Raw genomic sequence first — 21035 nt, 5'->3', positions numbered from 1 at the left:
ATTCAGTAAGTTTTGGTCTGTCTAATATGGTGCCTTTCACAGTTTCAGATTTAATCTCTTTGAGCACTGAGTTATTTGGTACACTCTATAAATAAAGACTCTGCAACCAGAATTCAGTAAGCTGCTGAGAAAAACACCCCAGGGGAGTTTCAGAAGTGTTTTAGCTAAGGCAGGGACTCTATAAACTAGGTTTGTGATAAGAGCCCTTTGCTGCAAAGGAACAAAGAGATTTGTCTGGTAGGGAGCTTCTTTGCAACAATTTATTTTTCTGTTTTAAATATGTTCCCAAAAAGCTTTCTTGCATCCCTTTTCAGTGTTACTAAAAAAAGATTGAATATGCTTTTACATTTATAATTAACCTTGAACAAGTATTTGATATCTTCATTTAAAAGTGATTAGGGTGCCCACAAAACCCATAGGGCCTTATTATATAGTATAAAGTTGGTGTAAAACTATGAAAACAGGAGCAGGACTTAATGATATGTGAAGATAAATCCCCAGTCAAATGGAAAGGAGCTCTTTTTGTATTTTGTTTGAATGCCTGTATTATGAATGACATAGAAAGAAAGATTCAGGGAAGAAGAAGGAGCATTTCTTGAACTCCTAGCTATGTACCAGACACTTAGCACTTTCGTATCCAATATGGTTTTAATAATCCTTCAAGGCAGATATTAAGATCCATTTTCATAGGTGGGAAAGCGGACTCAGAGACTCTAACCCATGGTTAAGTATCTAGTTCATGACAGAGAGTTAGAACCCAATCTAACCCTGAAACCCTGATGTTAGACCTTGTCATTTTAAAAGTCTGTGTCTTTTAGCAAGCTCTACAAGTCTGATGCTCCATCTGAAAAGGAACCACTACTTTGCACAGTTCCTGGATAGTTTCTTTAAATGGACTTTGGTCCAGCAGGCTTTGAATCCTTTAACCAGTGGAAACAGTGGTGGCCCAATGTTAAAAACATGGAAAGTAAGAAAACTATGGCTCTGAAGTGCTTTTTGGAACTTATATTTGAATTGGAATGTCACTTTCCTGGAAATTTACAGTATTTCAAACAAATTAAGGAAAACACAAGAACTAGCCTGGAAGAATTAGAAAGCTGCCTATCCTGCCCTCAGACATCTCTTTCTGGTCCTCATTTTTATGACAAGATTGAATAGCATCATTTCTCAACTAGACTTGTAGAGAGCTGTTCTTTTTGCCCATGAATCATCTTGAACTTGCCTGTCTTAGGTGTAGGATATAACCAAATACTCTTCTTTAAAAGTCCTCTTCTGGTGATTAAACCAAGTGAGAGGAATAGAAAAATCTTGAGTTACTGAATTGAAATGATGATCCTTTAGCCCTTGGCTTCCATTTCTTCTCTGAAGGACTGTAGATACTGTGACAAAATGTTTAGTTCACAGGTAAAAACAGCAGTAGGCAGCTAAGAGCAGAAGCGTGCATCCCCCTCTGCAGTCTGGCTACGCTTCTCACCACTCTCATCAGCTTCCTTTCTGTCCCTGCTGTCAGCTTTGAGCCTTCACCACTACTGAGTCAGATCCCCCCAGCTTGCAGATTTGTTCATGTCCTGTCCTTTCTAGTGAACCCCTTCCTATTGCACTCGTGTCACACACAGTGCCTAGCCCAGATCTTGTTGCCTTCGCTAACTCAGGGCATAAAAATTAAGCATTTTTCCTGGAAACCTAGACTTTCATCAGTAATAAAACTGTCCTGAAACAAAACTTCTGTTTATATCTGTCATATGGAAGCATCAATTGTTTGATGAAATTCTACTCTGAATTCAGTTGTGAATTTTAAGACCTTAGAGCAGTGTGTCACATTAATTGAAGAATATAAACATATCTATAATTTGTGATATATTTTATCCTCTAATGTAGACTAAAGACATTTTTATGATTTTTCTTTTAATTTCAGCAAGATCCATATATAGCATCTATGGAACACCATACCGATTGGGTAAATGACATTGTACTCTGTTGTAATGGGAAAACATGTAAGTATTTCTTTGAATTTTGGGGCTGCTGGAAGATTTTAATTCAATTTGATAACTTTTTTTTTATGTAAGCCTTTTTATTGAAGTATAACATACATACAGAAAAGCACACACACCTTGAGAGTACAGCTCATTAAAATTTTACAAGGTGAACATCCATATCAAGAAACAGATTACCAGAAGCCCCCTTATGCCACCCTTTCAGTCACTACCCCTTGTCCCAAGGTAACTGCTCTCATGTCTTACAAGCACTATTGATTAGTTTGCCTGCATTGTCATTGTATATAAATAGACTCATACAACATGTATTCTTCTTTTAACCTTATTAATATCTCTTTTTGTTTTCATTATGGTAAGATCCATTTCTTGGTTTTGCAATCTGTGTTAGAGAAACTTTGCATAATCAAATTAGTTGTGCCTTCAACTGAAACATTAAAAAAAGTCTGTCTTGCCTATCTAAAAAAATATTTGAGACAAAATACAATAGGTTCTAGAAAGAACTTTCAGATGTGTATGTGTTTATGAATATTAAGATGTTTGAATTAATGTTAGGAATATTATAAATATTCAATACACATAAATATTCAAATATTTATGTATGAACATTTTGTATGTATGTGTGAAAGTTTGAGACAATGTTACATTGTTTTACGTTAATTCTTTAAAATGGTGTTAAGTCACATTACTAAGGGGTTTAATTCTTTGCCTCTTCTAGTAATATCTGCTTCCTCTGATACAACAGTAAAAGTATGGAATGCACATAAGGGATTTTGCATGTCAACATTAAGGACTCATAAGGTAAAACAACTAACACAATTTTCAATGTCTTTAGTGTAATACTGAGATCTCAGTACTTCATGTGGGTCATTTGCTTATTGATCTACAGAGTAGATCAGAGTATGTGTATTTTGTTGCAGGATTATGTAAAAGCCTTAGCATATGCCAAGGATAAAGAACTGGTAGCATCGGCTGGCTTGGACCGACAAATATTCCTTTGGGATGTGAATACTCTAACAGCATTGACTGCCTCAAATAACACTGTAACAAGTAAGGTGTTTGAAAAAAATTTCTTTGAAAGTGATCCAAATTGACATAAATAAAGAATGGTTTATAAAACAAGTTTGATAAGTTTGCATTAAGAGAGTGGTTCTACCTACAGCGTTCTAGCCCCCAAGAGTATGATTAAACAACAAGGAACTAGTTTCTCACTGCAATCTAAAAATGGTAACTTCTCCAGGTGTAACCTGGTTATTTTTGTACATGTGCATATGTTAGCTCCCTAGCTGAAGTGTAAGCTTCCACAGGGCAGAAGTGCCTGTCTTATTACTTTGTATATCCCAGCTGTGCCTGGCCCAAAGCCACACTCTAGGCAGATATTATTGATGGAGGTGGTGATTACCTGGCAAAAAGTAGGCAGTTTTTGACTTTTAAAAGTGTTACTATATACTAAGAGCCTTTGAGTTAATGGCCAACTTGGAAAATACCCAAAGGAAAGAAAGGGTTTTAGTGCCAATATTGTGGGACCCTTTCAGAGCAGTCCTAAAGAATCCAGCCAACTCTTCCTGAACAGAAGAGTTCAGGAAGGCTAACCTAACATCTAGAGGCAATTCAGAGAGATTCACAGCAGGTTAGTAGCATGGATGCCTCATCAACTAAGAGATCTCAATTACCCAGTCAGATCCAGACAGGTCTAGACTTGAAACTCAGCTCACACTTGGCCCAACCAATAATAGTTCTCTAGGCCAGGTGTCAGTAGGGATTCTTGAGAGCACATTTACGGCTAAGCCTGGCCTAGAAGGTCTGTGTTCAGGATATGGGCCTGAACTATCTAGATTCCTACATAACAGGTCCAATTTGTCATGACTGTGGAATACTCATGTTGATATAACTAACAGTTCTAATATAATCTAGCGTGTGCCAAGAAGAGTAGGTTGGGAGACCGGTGTTTATAATTTCTTAAATATTATTTTGCCCTTTTTCTCAGGAAATATGTGAAAGTCTAAACACCGTTCTTCCCTTGTTTTCCGTGATTTTTCACCTGTACACAATCTCAGGGATTCAGCAGCTGGTCCCCGCTGGGGGCTGTCATAATACATCATTTAGCTCTCTCTAGATGTAAGGCCTGCCTGAAAGAGACACTAACAAGAAGGAATGAAGCAAAAAAAGCAGGATTGTCCCAAGGTCAGAGACGAGGCTAGGTGGTTATAGATTCTGCAACAGATATGTCTTGCTTAGAATTGTTTAGAGAGGATATCAAATAAGTTTTTTATAATTATGGAGGTAATAATAATAGCTAACATTTATTGAGCATTTAATACAAGCAGTTACCTTTCTAAATACTTTACATGTATTTACTCCTTTACTCACAGCATCTCAGTGTGTTTGTTTAAATTTATTCTTTGTTGTACAGTTGGAATCATACTGTATAGACAATTTTATATACATACTTCAGTGGTATTGAGTTCTGAATCAAAGGGCATGAATATGATTCTTGCTACACATTGTCTAATTTCCTTCTAGAAGAGTTGTACCAAATTATCATTCCACAAGTAATGTATGAGGGTGCCATTTTAACTGTATTTTTTGAGAATTAAGTATTGCCTTGTTTTTTATCTATTTGGTAGGTGAACATTGTATTTTTGTTTTGATTTGTGTTTTCTTGTAAATAATGAGTGTAGCCATAGTTTTCATTTCATTTTCATGTGCATCTTTGAAAATACATTACTTATGCATATAGTTTCTTAAATGACAGTGCAATTCAATTTAGCAAATATTTATTGAGCACTTGTGTATGCTCAAATCCAGAAGAGATGTAAATTTTGTTAACAATTTTATGATTTAGAATTATTTCCATTATAGAGATTTCTTTTCCTTAGAGTACTCATAAAGATAAGATTTTCTAAATCGAATAATTAAACTTGCAATTTGTGCTAACTAGTTATTAAACAGCTGATGATTTTAACATATAGCTCCATTTATCCTTACTAGCTTCTTCTTTAAGTGGGAACAAAGATTCCATTTATAGCCTGGCAATGAATCAACTGGGAACAATCATTGTATCAGGGTCCACTGAGAAGGTAAGGGGAAACTTAAAGGGTATATTTTAACACTAGAAAGTAAAGAAACCAAAATAATTTGATCTGGGTAATTACAGAATATATAGACAGCGGTTTTGCCTGGTGGCTACTAAAATAAGGTTTTATTTGAACAAATAAGAGTATAACTGTATAATTACTGTCGTGTGTGGCAACAGAGGCAGAGGGTGGAGTGGGGGAAGCCTGTGCTTTTTTTGACATTAAAAAGACTTCCTCCTACTTAAAAAAGTTGGGAGCCTTGGACACTGTCTATTGGCAGAAGTAGTACTTCCCTCTCAGAATTTAATAGTTGTCATTTGATTTATAAAAGTCATCCGTTATTTAACTTTGATCATTTGTATGATACTTTGTTAAAATTCGCAGGTTTTAAGAGTATGGGATCCAAGAACATGTGCAAAACTAATGAAGCTTAAAGGGCACACGGATAATGTTAAAGCATTGCTGTTGAACAGAGATGGCACACAGGTATGCAGTTCACATGAACATTTACCTACTGACCTTGTCAAAATTTCATACAGCAGAAGCTCCCCCACTTTGTATATTGTTGCATAGTTGGCTTGAACCAAAAGCCACACATATTAGAAACTGTGGTCTAATTTTTAAATCCTTAAAATCCTCAGTTGCACATATAATAATCCACATTTCAAAATCTCTCTGTTTGCCTAACTTTTAAATAAAGACCAAACGAAGGATTTCCTAAGAATAATTTTAATGCAGGTGAGTATATGCAGTTATGATATGTATAGCTGAAATAATTTAAAATGTTCCCTTGTGTAAAGCAGAAGGAAGCTTTGGTATTGAATGCTTTCTGGCAGTGTAGTAAATGCAGAATTTCCTCACAGTGGGTCTGTTTTCCAAGCAAATCTTGTCAGTTGACTATGTAGATACGGTCTGTAGATTTAGTTATCTAACATAGTACTTAGAGTGAACATTTCAAAGAAAAACATTTTGGTAATGTTTGAACATGTATTAATACTCTGTTGGCCACATAATTTGTGAATTATATATCACAATTCTGTCCTGTAGCAGTAGAAAAATGATCTTTCATCAGTGTAGATAATAAAAAACAAAAACTGAGCACCATTTTATGTTATGACATACCTCTACCATGTACTGCTGCCATTTTTTGCATAGGGCAGGGGTCATTGGAATTGATTGTGATTGGTTTAGAAGAAGGAGAGTATGAATGTGATGAGATGAGAAACACCATTGGTCTGTTACTCCTGTGGAAATTATGTCATGGAAGTTGCCTCATACATGAATTAGAGAAGCCTTTGTCTCCAGAGGTGAAAGGAAGGTTTGGAAAACTAGCCAAAGGAAAGAAATTATTTTTTCAGAACCAGGCAGAGAAGCTTGAATATTCCCATGGAGGTCTTTGGAGATGAAGGATCTTGATATTAAAGTATTGTGTGGCCTTGAGGAGAGGAATCTACTGGTCCCTAGTTTGCTTATCTGCAAAGTGGGAGTCATAATATTTAGTTACTGTAATTGGTGAGAAGATTAGAAATAATAAGTATATTCTTGTCTGTAAGCCATGGCATTTTCTAGAGCTCTTGAGTTTCTTCATAGCAGCATTTTCATGTGAGTCTAAAAAGCCCAGTACAGGGGAATTCTCTGGCATCCCAGTGGTTAGGACTCCATGCTTTTACTGCCGGGGCCCAGGGAACTAAGATCCCACAAGCCATGAGGCGTGGCCCAAAAAAGCCCAGTACAGTTAGCTCCTCACTGTTGCAGTAGCTGCTAGGCTACACTTGATGGTTGTGCATGCCTAGTTCTGTTAGCTTTGTCCAGGATTGAACTAGATCATATGGTCTCCATGGGACTGTGCTTAACTAGAGGCTATAGACAAGATGGTTTCCAGAAATGGGCTGTGGGCCTGTCAGACTTTCTTAAATCTCCTCGTGTCTATTACACTCCATGCCTTGTTTCCTATATAGACAATTATGAATGTGCTTTTACTTAAGACGATTTAGGTAGCACATTTACTTACACATGCACTTCACCTGTAGTCAGTTCCACTTACTGAAAGCAGAGAAGGTGATGTAGTACTACTTTAAAAGCCGCCTGTCATGGGCTTCCCTGGTGGCGCAGTGGTTGAGAGTCCGCCTGAATACAAATATTCTTTGATTATTATACAAATAATCAAAGATTATTATTATAGATTATTATACAAATAATCAAATATTATTTTGTATTGTATATCAGGGTTGATATAGAACTCTAATATACTCTGTGTTTCCTCATGCACTTTCACCTGTGCATTCTGGGTTTGGAACTTATCTCTTTACTTCTGTAAGTCACCCAGCCTGTGAGGACTTTAAACCCATCATCTTTGCCTTCCTTTTCCTAAAGTTGTCAGACCTTATTCCCTGAAGATATATGGTCTAGAATCTGAGTGATCAAAGCTTTACTAACAGCTTTGCCACCACAGAGTAGCATCTCTTCCTCGAGTGGAGAGCTCCTCCCTGCCTTCTCCCCATCAGACTGCCACAGTGCTCCTACACACGTGATGAAGGTCTGCTTGCCACCTTACTCCTGACAGTTTCTTTATTGGTTAGTCTCTTGGTTCTCTTGTGAACTAGTTGGAATTGGTGACTAAAGCACTGATGCTCCTGAAAGCTTATGGGGGAGTCTGTTAGTATGGTGTTTGTGTAATTAAACATGTCTGAAGGCCCCTTCAAGTCAGAGCAGGCCAGTAAATCCTTAATATTCCTGAAGGCCTCATCTGTTCAAACACTGTCCAGGTCTCCAAGCCCACAACTATCTTCTCTTCTTTGAAGGTCTTTGCCTGCTTAATTTCATACACCAGCAGTTCCTTTCCCCTCAGGGTGATTTTTTTCCCCAAAGAAATAAGTTTTTATCCCTTTCCTCAGGTCACCACAGTAACTAGTAGAGAACGCCAGGCATGCTGAATGTGAATGTGGGGTGGCTGATTCTGCCTGTTTCTGTCACACTCTCTGGGTGCTCAGCCCTGATTTGTGTACCTGCAACTTCTATCTAGTTGACACTCCTGAGCCTTTATAAATTGTCAGAATTGCCAATGTTAACTCTGAATGCTGAGGGTCTACATTTTGTATTAATGGATATTGAACTTGAAGCTCATATAGGAAGTATCCAAGCTCACAGAGTGAGTGGCAAGCCTGGATTTTGCTTTTGGCTCCTGTCAGTAGAATCCAGGAGACCTGGCAGGCCATCAGGAATCCAGAGCTGTGAGGTGGGGGACAAAACAGAGGTGTGACCCAGGGCTGCAGAAGGCTTCCTTGCCTAGTGCAATGCTTGTCAAACTTGGCATACCAGGGCTTCCCTGGTGGCGCAGTGGTTGAGAGTCCGCCTGGTGGCGCAGTGGTTGAGAGTCCGCCTGCCGATGCAGGGGACACGGGTTCGTGCCCCGGTCCGGGAGGATCCCACATTCTGTGGAGCGGCTGGGCCCGTGAGCCATGGCCGCTGAGCCTGCGCGTCCGGAGCCTGTGCTCCACAACGGGAGAGGCCACAACGGTGAGAGGCCTGCATACCGCAAAAAAAAAACAAAAAAAAAAAACTTGGCATACCAGAATGACCTGGAGAGCCTGTCGAAACAGATTGCTGAGCCCCACCAGAGTTTCTGCCTCATTAGGTCTGGAATGGGAATGGGGAATTTACATTTTTAACATGTTCCCAAGGGATGGTGATTCAACAAGTGGCCAGGTACACAGGACAGAGGAAGTTTTGCTCAGAGGGTTCCCCTGCTTGAGCCCATACTGTTGCCTTTGGTCGTTTCAGGCTATGGTGTATGCTTGTCAGAAGTCTTTATCAGAGTCAGGAATACAGGTTGTTAGAGGTGTGTGTTTGACATTGTGGAGTCAGGAGCGAAGACAAGTGCAAAGCACAAGAAAGCAGGAACTTTTTGGCAGGTTTCTAACCTTAGCTTTCTTTGTTCTCAGTGCCTTTCTGGCAGTTCTGATGGGACAATTCGCCTTTGGTCCCTTGGCCAGCAGAGATGTATAGCAACGTACCGAGTGCATGATGAAGGTGTTTGGGCTCTACAGGTCAATGACACCTTCACACATGTGTACTCTGGAGGAAGGGACCGGAAGATTTATTGTACAGACCTAAGAAACCCTGACATTCGGGTGCTAATCTGTGAAGAAAAAGCACCAGTTCTCAAGGTATGTCATATGTTTTAGTTTTATGATTAAGATTGTTACATGTGCTAGCCAAATACAGCAAAATCAATATTAAAACACAAATCAACTGTGAGGTTGTAAAAAGATACTTGTTAGTCACCCATAGAAGAAATGGCGATTTCATGGGTACATCAGGGATGGATGGCTCTCGCACTGGCGAATCCTAGTGAGCTGGCCCCAAAGTGCTCCTGAGCTCTCCTGGCTTTCCTAACCTGTCCTTAGAGGAGGAATATGAGGGGTTCAGGTATCTGAGAGTGGACAGCAAAGCAGAAATTTGTCCACTGCCTCAAGAGGAGGATGTAGAAGAGTTCTCCTGAAGAAGAGGGGAAGCTGGTTCATATTCCACACCATCACTGACTCAAAATAGTCCTGGGTGGTGGGTAAAAGGGTACTTGAGAAGCCATCCATATTGACACCTGCTAAAAATGAAGCCTAGAAAATGGCCAGTCATCATTGACAAGATGTTCAGTCTCACCGATGTTCACAGAATTGCACATTAAGACAACGGTGAGGAGATTTCCAGGTTTAAAATGGAGGCATAAAGGCAGCACTCCCCCCCACCCCTTCTCAGAAATCATCTGAAAACAACAAGGAAAGCAGGAAACAATTGTAAATACTCATCATCTACGAAACTAAGTGACATCTGAAACCACAGTATAGGAGGAAGGACTGAAAAAGGGAATAGAGGTCAAATGTGATACTTGAGAGGATGCCTGTGGTCTAAGAGCTCACATAATACTGGCCAGTTACAGTTCTTTAAAACAGATGGCACAGCCTAATGGACAAAAGCAATAATCCTTTAGAGAAGCAAGAGAGTGGAGGCTAAAATACAGGCACAGCATGTGTGCAGGAAGCACACTGATGGGGAGAGTCACGTATGGAGGAGAAACTGCACTGTGAGTCCCGCAGCTGCCAGGATCTCTTGGCTGTGGAGAAAAAGACTAGAAGTGTTTAGCACAGGCATAACCATGTTGTAAGGAGCATCACTTTGAAATGAAGAGGATTCCTACTTGCTAGTGGTTCAGCCCTGTCCCCATGTCTAAAAACCTGCAACTTCCTGGTGCAGGAAGAATAGTGGGCAAATGTAGAGTCATTCCATTTGCATAATGTATACATGGGTATATGTGTATTTTTATATGTATGGTATTTTAAAAATATAGGAGGACACAGTAAACTGTTCACAAAGTACAGTTGTATTCCTTAAGCAAATGTGTGGGGGGGTACATTATGTGGGTACTTTTCCTTTTGCTGTGTTGTTAGAATGGTTGTTTTGGTTTTTGCTACAAACATTTTCCAAGAAAAAAACATATTTCCTTGTTACTAAGAACATGAAGACAAAACACAGGAGTGACAAAACTAAGAAGTTATAGTAAGTCATCCTTTTGACTGTACCCATCTAGAACCCTTAAATTATCCACACTTAAAACTTTAAGCCACTGTTTTTGGTAAGTAGTCACCCCTATTACACTTTTATAGGGCTACGAATTCCTATAGCAAAGAGACTCATTCTTCTGTGCATCCCTAGCTTTTAACACACGCTGTGGTATCGTCAGCACACAGATGTTGAATGAAGGAGTTGATATTTAATAGTGTATAGCTGGTCCTGGCAGTTCAGAAGAGTCAATATTCCACAAAGCAATATTTTTGTGCTTTATTTCAGATGGAGCTTGACAGATCAGCTGATCCCCCTCCTGCAATCTGGGTTGCAACAACGAAGTCTACAGTAAATAAATGGGTAAGTGAGCCACTGTATATCTGGCAAAGGTTTATAAACATGTGGTTTGTTACCACGGACCTCCCAGGTACCAGTAGCAAATGCTCAGTATGAGCCTGACTCTCAGCATGCTTTTGGACAGTGACAAAAATCTGAAAGCCCCTATGAATGCAGGTGTGATCCTAAGGATTGTACAAAAATTAAGGTCATAGTCAAAATGCAGCTTCTGACTTCTTTGTCAGGAGCCAAGATACACATTTGATGTGCTTAGAATAAGCACTGTTCCCTGATAAAAACCAGTAAAGTACAGCTTTAAAGTAGTACAGCTTCTGATCTCATGAAGCTGTATTTGAAAAGAGGCAGCCCAAGTACCAACACAGCAGGGAAACTCTAGGATTCTGTTTTTCTAAACGTAGAGAAAGCAGGAAGTTGTTTTTTCAAATTCATTTCCTTTTTCTTTATAGCATGAAGAACAGGTATAGAAATAAAGGATAAGCAGAGAGAAATCAAAAAAGTACTATTAATTCTTAAGTCTTAATTAGAGAAGATTTAAGTTTTCTTGCTTACCAGACTGTTTGTGGATAACAAAAGAGAAAGTGTTTGGGTTTATTCCTGTTTATATGTAGATCAAGTGGTCTTTCTCTGTACTTGTAAAAAAAAATGTTATATAACTTGTTTAAATTTCATTGTGCCAATTTGAGATCAACATAGCTTTACCTGGAAGAGTGCCTAGTCTTCTCTCCAAAAAGACAACATTCCCTTCTTAATTTTTGTTTTGTATTTTTTTAATCATTGGTAGGTAATTGTATTTTGTGACTATTTTTTGGTTGATGTTGTTATTGTCGGTTTTTCTCATTTGTTCTTTGTTGTTGGTTTCTTTTTTGTTCTTTGTTTTTCTTGCCACTTTAAACTAATTGGCATAAAATGATTAAATAATGAATTTTGTTCCTTTAGACATTGAAAGGAATTCATAATTTTAGAGCCTCTGGAGATTATGACAATGACTGTACAAATCCTATAACACCCCTTTGTACACAACCCGACCAGGTTATTAAAGGTAAGTAAGGATATTGGAAGGTATTGTCCGTTTTACTGAAGTTAATTATACTTATGAAGAAATTGACAAAAATAAAGGAGATGACCTTCCTTTAAATGTAATCCTGATGTCAACAAAATAATAGTATATTGGTTTGTTTTTAATAGAAGAAAAATATTTTTTAAATGCTTTTTAGTGACTTTAAAAATTGAGCTTTCTTGAGTTAATCTTTTTGCCCAGCATTAGAATAATCATGGTGTTGGTAAAGCCAGCAACCGCTTTGTAAAAGATATAAGATTTAATGTTGTCTTTTGGCACAAGCCAGAATGGTCAGATCTGGCCCCTGAATTCTGCATGCTACAACTGCGAGTGACAGCTCTGACTTCAAGGGGATTAAAAGTATTGAATGGTGTGTTTATCTATAGTTAAATGTTCACGCTGTGACCTTTAGGATGGAATGTCCATTCACGAAAAGGAAGATAGGAAACAAAAGTTAATGAGAGATAGGACTGATTCAGAGATTTCCTGTCATCATGTGGACTTTTCCTAGTGGGTAAAAAAATTATTAAGGGGTTTGTTCTTAATAATTTTCCACTAGTAGACCCTTGAAGTGAATGGAGAGTCTTTTAATCTGTTATTAAAATCAGACAGTTTTTCTTTGGTTAGCCTTAAATTGCCTTAGGTATAATTATATGGTATTCTGATTTACCTTCTCCTTTCTGGGGGCTAGTATGATTTACATTCTGTTACAATACATGCCAGTTAACATTATTGCTGTACTGTGAATTTAAATGTAGGATTGTTTTCCTAATTGTGTGAATTTGTTTCCTTTAGGGGGTGCTAGTATTATTCAGTGTCACATTCTTAATGATAAGAGACATATATTAACCAAAGATACCAATAATAATGTGGCATATTGGGATGTATTAAAGGTAAGTATCTTTTTGTAATTAAATATAGATTATTGGATTATGTATCCCTTTATTTTTTATTGTAGTCTGTGTGTATATGTGTGTGTATAAAATAACCAAGATAATTATCATATAAATAAAAATTTAATTGCAGCCTTATTTTGGGGTGGATATTTATATTCTTATGTGAATATTAGATAAGGCCATAGTTTATCTTTTTTTTTTTTTTCTTTTTTTTTTTTTTTTTGCGGTACGCGGGCCTCTCACTGTTGTGGCCTCTCCCGTTGTGGAGCACAGGCTCCGGACGCGCAGGCTCAGCGGCCATGGCTCGTGGGCCCAGCCGCTCCGTGGCATGTGGGATCTTCCCGGACCGGGACACGAACCCGTGTCCCCTGCATCGGCAGGCGGACTCTCAACCACTGCACCACCAGGGAAGCCCCATAGTTTATCTTTTTAAGTACCCAGAATTTGAATGGAACCGTTTTCTCTGTTTAGTGTATTACAAACTGTGTTGTGCTGCCTTCCCTTAAAATGAAAACAACAGAGTTCCTCGTCCTTGAAACTGTTGACGTTTTGTCAGGGGGGGCGGGGGGGGCGGGGTAGGATCTGTCCTGTGCATTGTAGGATGTTTAGGAGCACCCCTTAGCCTCTACCCAGTAGATGCCAGTAACCACCTTCATCCCTATCCCCCACTTCAGTTATAACAACCAAAAATGTCTCTAGATATTGCCAAATGTTTAGGAGGAGGAAGGAAGAAGAAGGATGCAAAATCACCCTGGGTTGAGAACCACTGGAGTACACAAAATAGGTTTGGCCATTTCTTAGGATTTATAGCCATCACTGTGAGCAGCAGTTACTACTTTGGGTCATGTTACAGTGACTCCTTGGATAATTGAGATGTATTAAGCTGTTCAACCACATTATAAATAGCACTGAAGAAGTTATAGACAGATTGAAAAGTTTGCTTTTAGAATCCTGACAAATGTTCCTTCTTAGTGTTGTTGTTATATTTGTTCAAAAAATATTTCTGGGGCTTCTCTGGTGGCGCAGTGGTTGAGAGTCCGCCTGCCGATGCAGGGGACACGGGTTCGTGCTCTGGTCTGGGAAGATCCCACATGCCGCGGAGTGGCTAGGCCTGTAAGCCATGGCCGCTGAGCCTGCGCGCGTGTCTGGAGCCTGTGCTCCGCAACAGGAGAGGCCACAACAGTAAGAGGTACGCATACCACAAAAAGAAAAAAAAAAAATTCTGGCATGAATGAATACTGTGTGCACAGAACTGTGCTGAGGGTCACAAATGATGAAAAAGTGTATTTCATGATCCCTTTTTGTAGGAGGGACAACAGAGCACAAGATAGCTTATGGACAAAGGTGATTACTTACAACTGGAGAAATCAGGAGAACCTCACAGTGGAGAAATCGTTTGAACAGGGCCTTAAAGGATTCCAGCAGATGGATTATGGGAGGGCATTTTAGGAAGAGGGAGTGAATGGCAAAGGCACAACAGGAAGGTAATCAAAACATACTTATTCAGGGCCAGGTGAACAGTTTTGTATAGCTGGAGACCAGAGTAAGTATAAGAGTAGTAGGGGTGTGTAAGGATGAAAGATGAGATTCACGTCATTTACCAAAAAGTCATGAATTTCAGGCTCCAGGCTTGGCCTTTCTTTGGTACTTCCTAAAGATTCTTAATCATAGATGATTTTAGAGCAGGAAAACCCTATGTTCAGAGCCGTAGCAGTATGTATCATGGGAAAGAAGCTGGAAGTCAGGAAGTCAGTTGTCTTAAGCATAGTGACTTGAGGATCTAAAGAAAGGGATGGATGAGTTTTGGCCACTGTGAAGCCTTGGAGAGATCCTGGCCAGACCGAAGACATCAGATCTCATTGTCCTCCAGGCCTTCCACCCTCCCCTGGAGTCCCTCAATAAGACGATTTGATCCAAAAATAAAAGAAGAGACAGATGTTGGGTATATTTTAAAGGAAGAATTGAAAAGATCTGGTATTTTGGTTAGGTTCCTGGTTATAAGGAACAGAGGTTCACTTAAGTTAACTTCTGGATCCAAAGAATAAACACATTTCTTTCTCGGAAAAGGGGACTGTCTCTGAATGGAAACCTTGGCCTGACTAACACATTCCCCCACTGTGGCGCAGCTGTGTGGGAAATCACATTACAGAACAGTTGCTTGGTGAGCATGGCTTCAGAACAAGAGACCTTAGTTGAGTGGAAAATTTAATTGCAGTAGGCTCCAAAAATTCCGATTGGTTTTTTCCCTACAGTAGAGATGTGCTTGTCAGGGGACCAGAAACTCACGTTTGTTTCAGAGAGGGGTTCTGTGAAGACGGAGAGGATTCAGAGTAGCCCTAAATGACCTCATCAGTAGGAATTTGGCTGCTTCACCACTAATGTGGCCCTAGCTCTGCCCTGTGGCTAGGCTTTACCTCATGCTGCGCAGCATCTGATGTTCTCCAGAATATCTAACAAAGTCAAATCGAGCCAGTTCCTCTTTGATTTTCTGCCTATGAGTCTGATGTCCTCTCCTGGTCTAATTAGCTGAAGACTGAGTAGAGTCCTGCTGTCTGAATGGGAGGTAGTTCTACTTAGATGGGGCGCTCAGCTGGCATGCACCATCATTGGCATTTTTGTGTCCCTGGCAGCTTCCCATATCCAGACACTAGACCTTGAGGTTTTAAGATCAAGTGATCAGGCAAAATAGACATGGCATTATACAGAAATATGGAAGTCAGGAGTATTTAGGACCATATGCTCAGAGTTAGAGCTGCATTCTGACCTTGGCTCTGCCAGCTACTAGCCAAGTGATCTCCAGAATATGCTTACCTTTGTCTTTATTCCTAAAATCTGGATGGTCCATATTTCTTGGTAATGTTAAGGGGGTGTTTGAGAAGTATTTACTGTAGTGACTGACACATAATAGTTAGGAGGCTGTTGTACTAATACAGGCGAAATATCGGATATTCCTCTAGAGTGGGGTGGGAACAAGGGGAAAAAAACAGAATGATTAGAAAGAGATTTAGGCCTATAGATAAGAGTGATGCTTGAATAAAAGGGAGTATCAAGAAAAGGAAGGAGCAGAGATTAGCCTAGGTTTCGGGATTAGTTTGGTGAGTGGAAGTGATACAGAGAACGTAAGAGGAGAAAGCATTGTTGGGCGAAAGGGACTTGGTGAGAAAGAACGGATTTGGATTTATGTGAGATATCTGGGTAGAGGTGTTTGCTGGGCAGAGAGCTATACAACCTAATGCACGAATGAAAGAACTGGGCTGGAGAAATCGGTTCAGCCGTCTTCAGCTGTGGATTGTAATTGGAGCCATGAGAAAGGTCAGAGTTCCTAAGGGATACATCTATACTGAAAATAGAAGAAACCAAGTCATCTCCCTTTCAAGAATTTTTAGAAAAAGAGGAAGCCACAAAGGTGTGTAATAAAAAGGGGTAAGAAAACGAAGAGCTCAAGGACTAATTAAGCGTTTCAGAAAGGAGCTTGTGGTTAGCTGCATTGGCCTGCTGAGAGTTTGTGTGAGACGCTGGAATGGAACGTGCACATGCATCTAGCCAATAAAGAGGACGGTGTCTGGGGAGAGCAGTTTCTAGGGAGATCTAAGGGCAAAAGCCAGATAGAGTGGGTTGAATAGTGTTTGGGAGGTGAAGAAACAGAATTTGAGGGGAGACAGTCTTAGATGAAATTTGGCTTTGGTGAGATGGGCAGGAAAGGCAGTAGCTGGAGAAGATTTAGGCATGAGAAGGTCAAGGGAAGGTTTTGTTTTGGTGTTTAGGCATTTTTAAGATGGGAGAAATTTGATCGTGGTTCACTGTTCGTGAGGAGAAGCCCGTAGACACATGAGAAGGTAAATGATGGTACAAGGTCCCCAAGAAGCAAGAGGTGAGGGGATCCAGAGCACAGAAAGGAGGGACACCTTTTTCCTTGCACCAGGAAGAACAGTAGCAGAAAGTTAAGAGGATTCTGTCAAGGCTTCTCTTTTTTTGAGAAGTAGAGGTCAGAGTCATGTGCTGGGGGTAGTGAGGGAGGTGGTGGCAGCAAGGTCAGGGGTATGAGGAGAGTAGAGATTTGACAAAGATGTTGTGGAGGACTGACTTTGGAAACAAGTTCCAGGTAGCATTAATGACTGTATATTTATAGTGGGAATACTGTCAAGGATTTGAGAAGCCATCTTGTCCTGTGTGTTGTCCATGTGGATGTTCATATTGTCCGGGATGCAAGCAAGATCTCAAGACGGGTTTTAAGACATTATGCCAGGCTCAAGTTGCCATTGAATGAGGGAGATGAGGGAGAGTGAGCACAGAGGTTGCTAGATGGCTGTGAGGAAAAGGGGTACGGTTTACTGCAGCTAAATGATACGGGCTCAAAGAAATAGGAGTTTTTACACAGTGATGGTGGAATGATGGTCTCTGTATGCCATTAGAGAGTTATGGGATGTAGGAGAAGATGCAGAGTCACCATTTGAGAAGACAGCTGATGAGATGGGACCCTCAGGAAAGAGCCAGTTTGCTGTTAGGAAGAATAGGTAGAGGGAACATTCTGTGATATTGTTCAGGATTAAGATGAACTGTGATTGGAAATGCTCCATGGCACGAGGGGAAGTTCAGGACATACTTTTGGGGAGCATAGATATTTAGGGAACGAATAAAAAGGATTGTAATGGTCAAGAAAGAGAAACTTAAAATTGCTGCCTATATTATAGCTGTTGTCTGAAGGTATTGATAGCTTCACAATTCTCCTAAAGTGCTTATAAACTGTTATTTGTTCCTTGAAGATTTTTTTTGCTTCATTTGACATTGCTTCCTGATAAGTGTGGTGGTATACTATATCAGTATGAGCAAAATTAGGTTACAGTTTCCCAAAAAAGAACAGTTTGTGGTTTTTTAATTTAAAATTTTAATAGGATGTAGTTACTTAAAGGTAAATGCTTTAAGATAAAAATATTTGACCATGTTCTTTTTGGAATGTATTTAAGACTCCATTATATTTAGGCAAATGTGTAAAATTTTGAGTAGCTAAGTCAGAATCAAATCAGTTGACCACTTAACATTGATAATTATCATACTTTATTTTTGATGTATAGGCATGTAAAGTTGAAGATCTGGGCAAAGTGGATTTTGAAGATGAAATTAAGAAAAGATTTAAGATGGTGTATGTACCAAATTGGTTCTCAGTAGACTTAAAAACAGGGGTAAGTTAGCAATTGATATTTGTGCGATTTGGGATAGTTGAAAATTTCTAATATAGCTCAAAATTAAGTATGATTAGTTATAGAGTCCTGTGTTTTTATGTATGAAAGGAAAAAATTTTATGCAGTTTAAATGCCTTTTCGTATGCCAGTATATTAAATTGTAGTTGCATTGAATCACGCAGAAACACATTTTGGTTCTGAATCTGTGGCTTAGCACTTTAGTTAAATAGTACAAATAAGTAATGGTTTAGAGACTTATTTGGAGAATGTATTCACATGGAATGTCACTAACAATTTTTTTCTTTTGACAGATGTTGACAATTACTTTGGATGAGAGTGACTGTTTTGCTGCTTGGGTTTCTGCAAAAGATGCTGGCTTTAGCAGCCCCGACGGGTCAGATCCAAAACGTGAGTTTAAGTGTCCTTCTTTCCCTTTCTCCTTCCAAAAGAGAAGGTGGATCTGTGCTGTTTTTTTATGTGCTCATCTTTTTTTTTTTAAACAATATTTGGGTTTTTCAAAAATCATTTTTCAAGAAACTTGTATATTCTCTCATATGGAAATGGAAAATACTATTCATTTTAAATGTTTTGGGGATCTTGATTTTTCTCACAATCTATGGCTTAGCTTTAACAATTAAACATGCAGCACACTCTTTACCCTTAAACCATGTGGGAAGTCTGTTAGGTTAGGAAAGTGAATGTAGGAAACAGTTTTTCCCCCCCGATTTAAAAAAAAATTATTGAAGTATAATTGACATATAATGTATTAGTTTCAGATGTACAATATAATGATTCAATAGTTGTATATATTGTAAAATAATCACTACAATAAGTCTAGTTAACATCCATCACCATACACAGAAAATTTTTTTTTCTAAATGAGAATTTTTAGGATCTACTCTCTTAGCACCTTTCAAATATGCAATACAGTATTAGTAACTACAGTTGCCACACTGTATATTACGTCCCCATGACTTATTTATTTTATAACTGGAAGATTGTACCTTTTGACCCCCTTCACCCATTTTACCCATTCCATTACTCCCCACATCTGGCAACCATCAATCTGTTCTCTGTATCTGTGAGCTTTGTTTTTTGGCTTTTTTGTTTTTAGATTCCACATATAAGTGGTATTTGTCTTTCTGTGTCTGACATATTTCACTTAACCATAATGCCTTCACGGTTCATCCTTGTTGTCGCAAATGGCAAGACTTCATTCTTTTTTATGACTGAATAATATTTGTGTGTGTGTGTGTGTATCACATTTTCTTTACCCATTCATCCATCAGTGGACAATGAGGTTGTTTCTAATATCTTGGCTATTGCAAATAGTGCTGCAGTGAACATGGGGGTGCATATATCTTTTTGAATTAGTGGTTTCCTTTTCTTTGGATAAATAGTCAGAAGTGGAATTACTAGATATAATAGTTTTATTTTTGAGGAACTGCCGTACTGTTGTCCACAGTGGCTTCACCAATTTACATTCCCATCAGTAGTGCACAAGGATTCCTGTTTCTCCACGTACTCTCAAACATTTGTTATTTGTGGTCTTTTTGATAATAGCCACTCTGACAGGTGTGAGGTGATATGTCATTGTGGTTTTGATTTGCATTTCCCTGGTGATTAATGATGTTGAGCATCTTTTCATGTACCTGTTGACTGTCTGTGTCTTCTTTGGAAAAATGTCTATTCAGATCTTCTACCCATTTTTTAATCAGATTGTTCAGTTTTTTTGCTATTGAGTTGTACGAATTTTTTATATATTTTGGATATTAACCCCTTTCAGATACATGATTTGCAAATATTTTCTCCCATTCACTAGGTTGCCTTTTCATTTTGTTGATGATTTCCTTTGCTCTGCAGAAACTTTTTAGTTTGATGTAGTCCCACTTGTTTATTTTTGCCTTCATTGCCCTTGCTTTTGGTGTCAGATCCAAAAAAATCATTGCCAAGACCATTGTCAGCGAGCGTACTGCCTGTGTTTTCTTCTAGGAGTTTTATGGTTTCAGGTCTTACATCAAGTCTTTAATCCATATTGAGTTAATTCTTGTGTATGTTGAGAAGAGACTCATCTTCATAAGAGTCTATTACATTTTGTTGATTATGAATGTAGCATGTAGAAATACCTGATATATATAAATATAGTGTATTGGCTTTGTATGGAAATAGCCCTTTAAAGACTACAGTTGCTGTTTTTGTTTGTTCATTTTTAAAGAATGGCTATATCTGAACAACCAAATAGAATATGTGTTTGCTCCATATTATCACAGCTTTAAACATTCTAAGATAAAATTTTAATAGACTTCATGATATCTCTAAATCTTGCTTTTAAACATCCTTGGCATTGGGTTAAGAATGTAACATCAGAGTTTGTGGAAATTTTTAATTTTTACTTCTTTCCCTCTATTTTTAGGTTAAAGCTAATGATTCTCTTTTCCATTTCTTTTTTATATTAACTCTTTTGCAGTGAACTTAGGAGGACTTTTACTCCAGGCCCTCCTAGAATATTGGCCTAGGACGCATGTGAATCCAATAGATGAAGAAGAAAATGAAGTAAACCATGGTTCGTGTTTTTATATCAGGATAATTGATTTAAAATTTACTCAGAAGTTAAGGATACTTAGATTGTTTGTTATCCTGAGAATGTTTTCTTAAAAAAATTATTTTAAGCATTTGCTAAAGTGTGACATAATAAATATATGTGATGTGCCCAATTTACTGCCCTCCCTTCCACATCCTAGAGAACATCCATCCAGTCTTAACTGAGATTCCAAGAGAGCTTTTAATCAGTGAGATTCTATACACAAGATATATAGAATAAACCCTGTGTATTCAAATGACCTTTGTCCTTAAACGTAGGCAGCTTAGCAGGGTTATTCCAAAGATATTTCTTAGGGTATCCATGGACCGGCTAGATT

At 38.7% G+C, this 21035-nt stretch overlaps 1 protein-coding gene across 3 annotated transcripts in view; it reads left to right on the top strand.

Annotated features, from left to right (window-relative positions):
* The window catches only part of WDR48 (WD repeat domain 48), a 43745-nt gene that overhangs the window by 12532 nt on the left and 10178 nt on the right, over positions 1 to 21035 (top strand). For all 3 annotated transcript variants that reach the window (XM_067754038.1, XM_067754040.1, XM_067754039.1), the window contains exons 3-14: positions 1916 to 1994; positions 2710 to 2792; positions 2912 to 3041; positions 4983 to 5071; positions 5453 to 5554; positions 9010 to 9234; positions 10913 to 10987; positions 11921 to 12023; positions 12837 to 12934; positions 18010 to 18117; positions 18429 to 18525; positions 20585 to 20680. In XM_067754038.1, the coding sequence (XP_067610139.1) occupies positions 1916 to 1994; positions 2710 to 2792; positions 2912 to 3041; positions 4983 to 5071; positions 5453 to 5554; positions 9010 to 9234; positions 10913 to 10987; positions 11921 to 12023; positions 12837 to 12934; positions 18010 to 18117; positions 18429 to 18525; positions 20585 to 20680 (1285 nt within the window). The remainder of the gene's footprint in view (positions 1 to 1915; positions 1995 to 2709; positions 2793 to 2911; positions 3042 to 4982; positions 5072 to 5452; positions 5555 to 9009; positions 9235 to 10912; positions 10988 to 11920; positions 12024 to 12836; positions 12935 to 18009; positions 18118 to 18428; positions 18526 to 20584; positions 20681 to 21035) is intronic.

Source organism: Pseudorca crassidens, chromosome 10 (genome assembly GCF_039906515.1).
Source record: "Pseudorca crassidens isolate mPseCra1 chromosome 10, mPseCra1.hap1, whole genome shotgun sequence".
Classification (NCBI taxonomy): domain Eukaryota; kingdom Metazoa; phylum Chordata; class Mammalia; order Artiodactyla; family Delphinidae; genus Pseudorca; species Pseudorca crassidens.
This window is presented reverse-complemented; position numbering and strand designations above follow the sequence as displayed.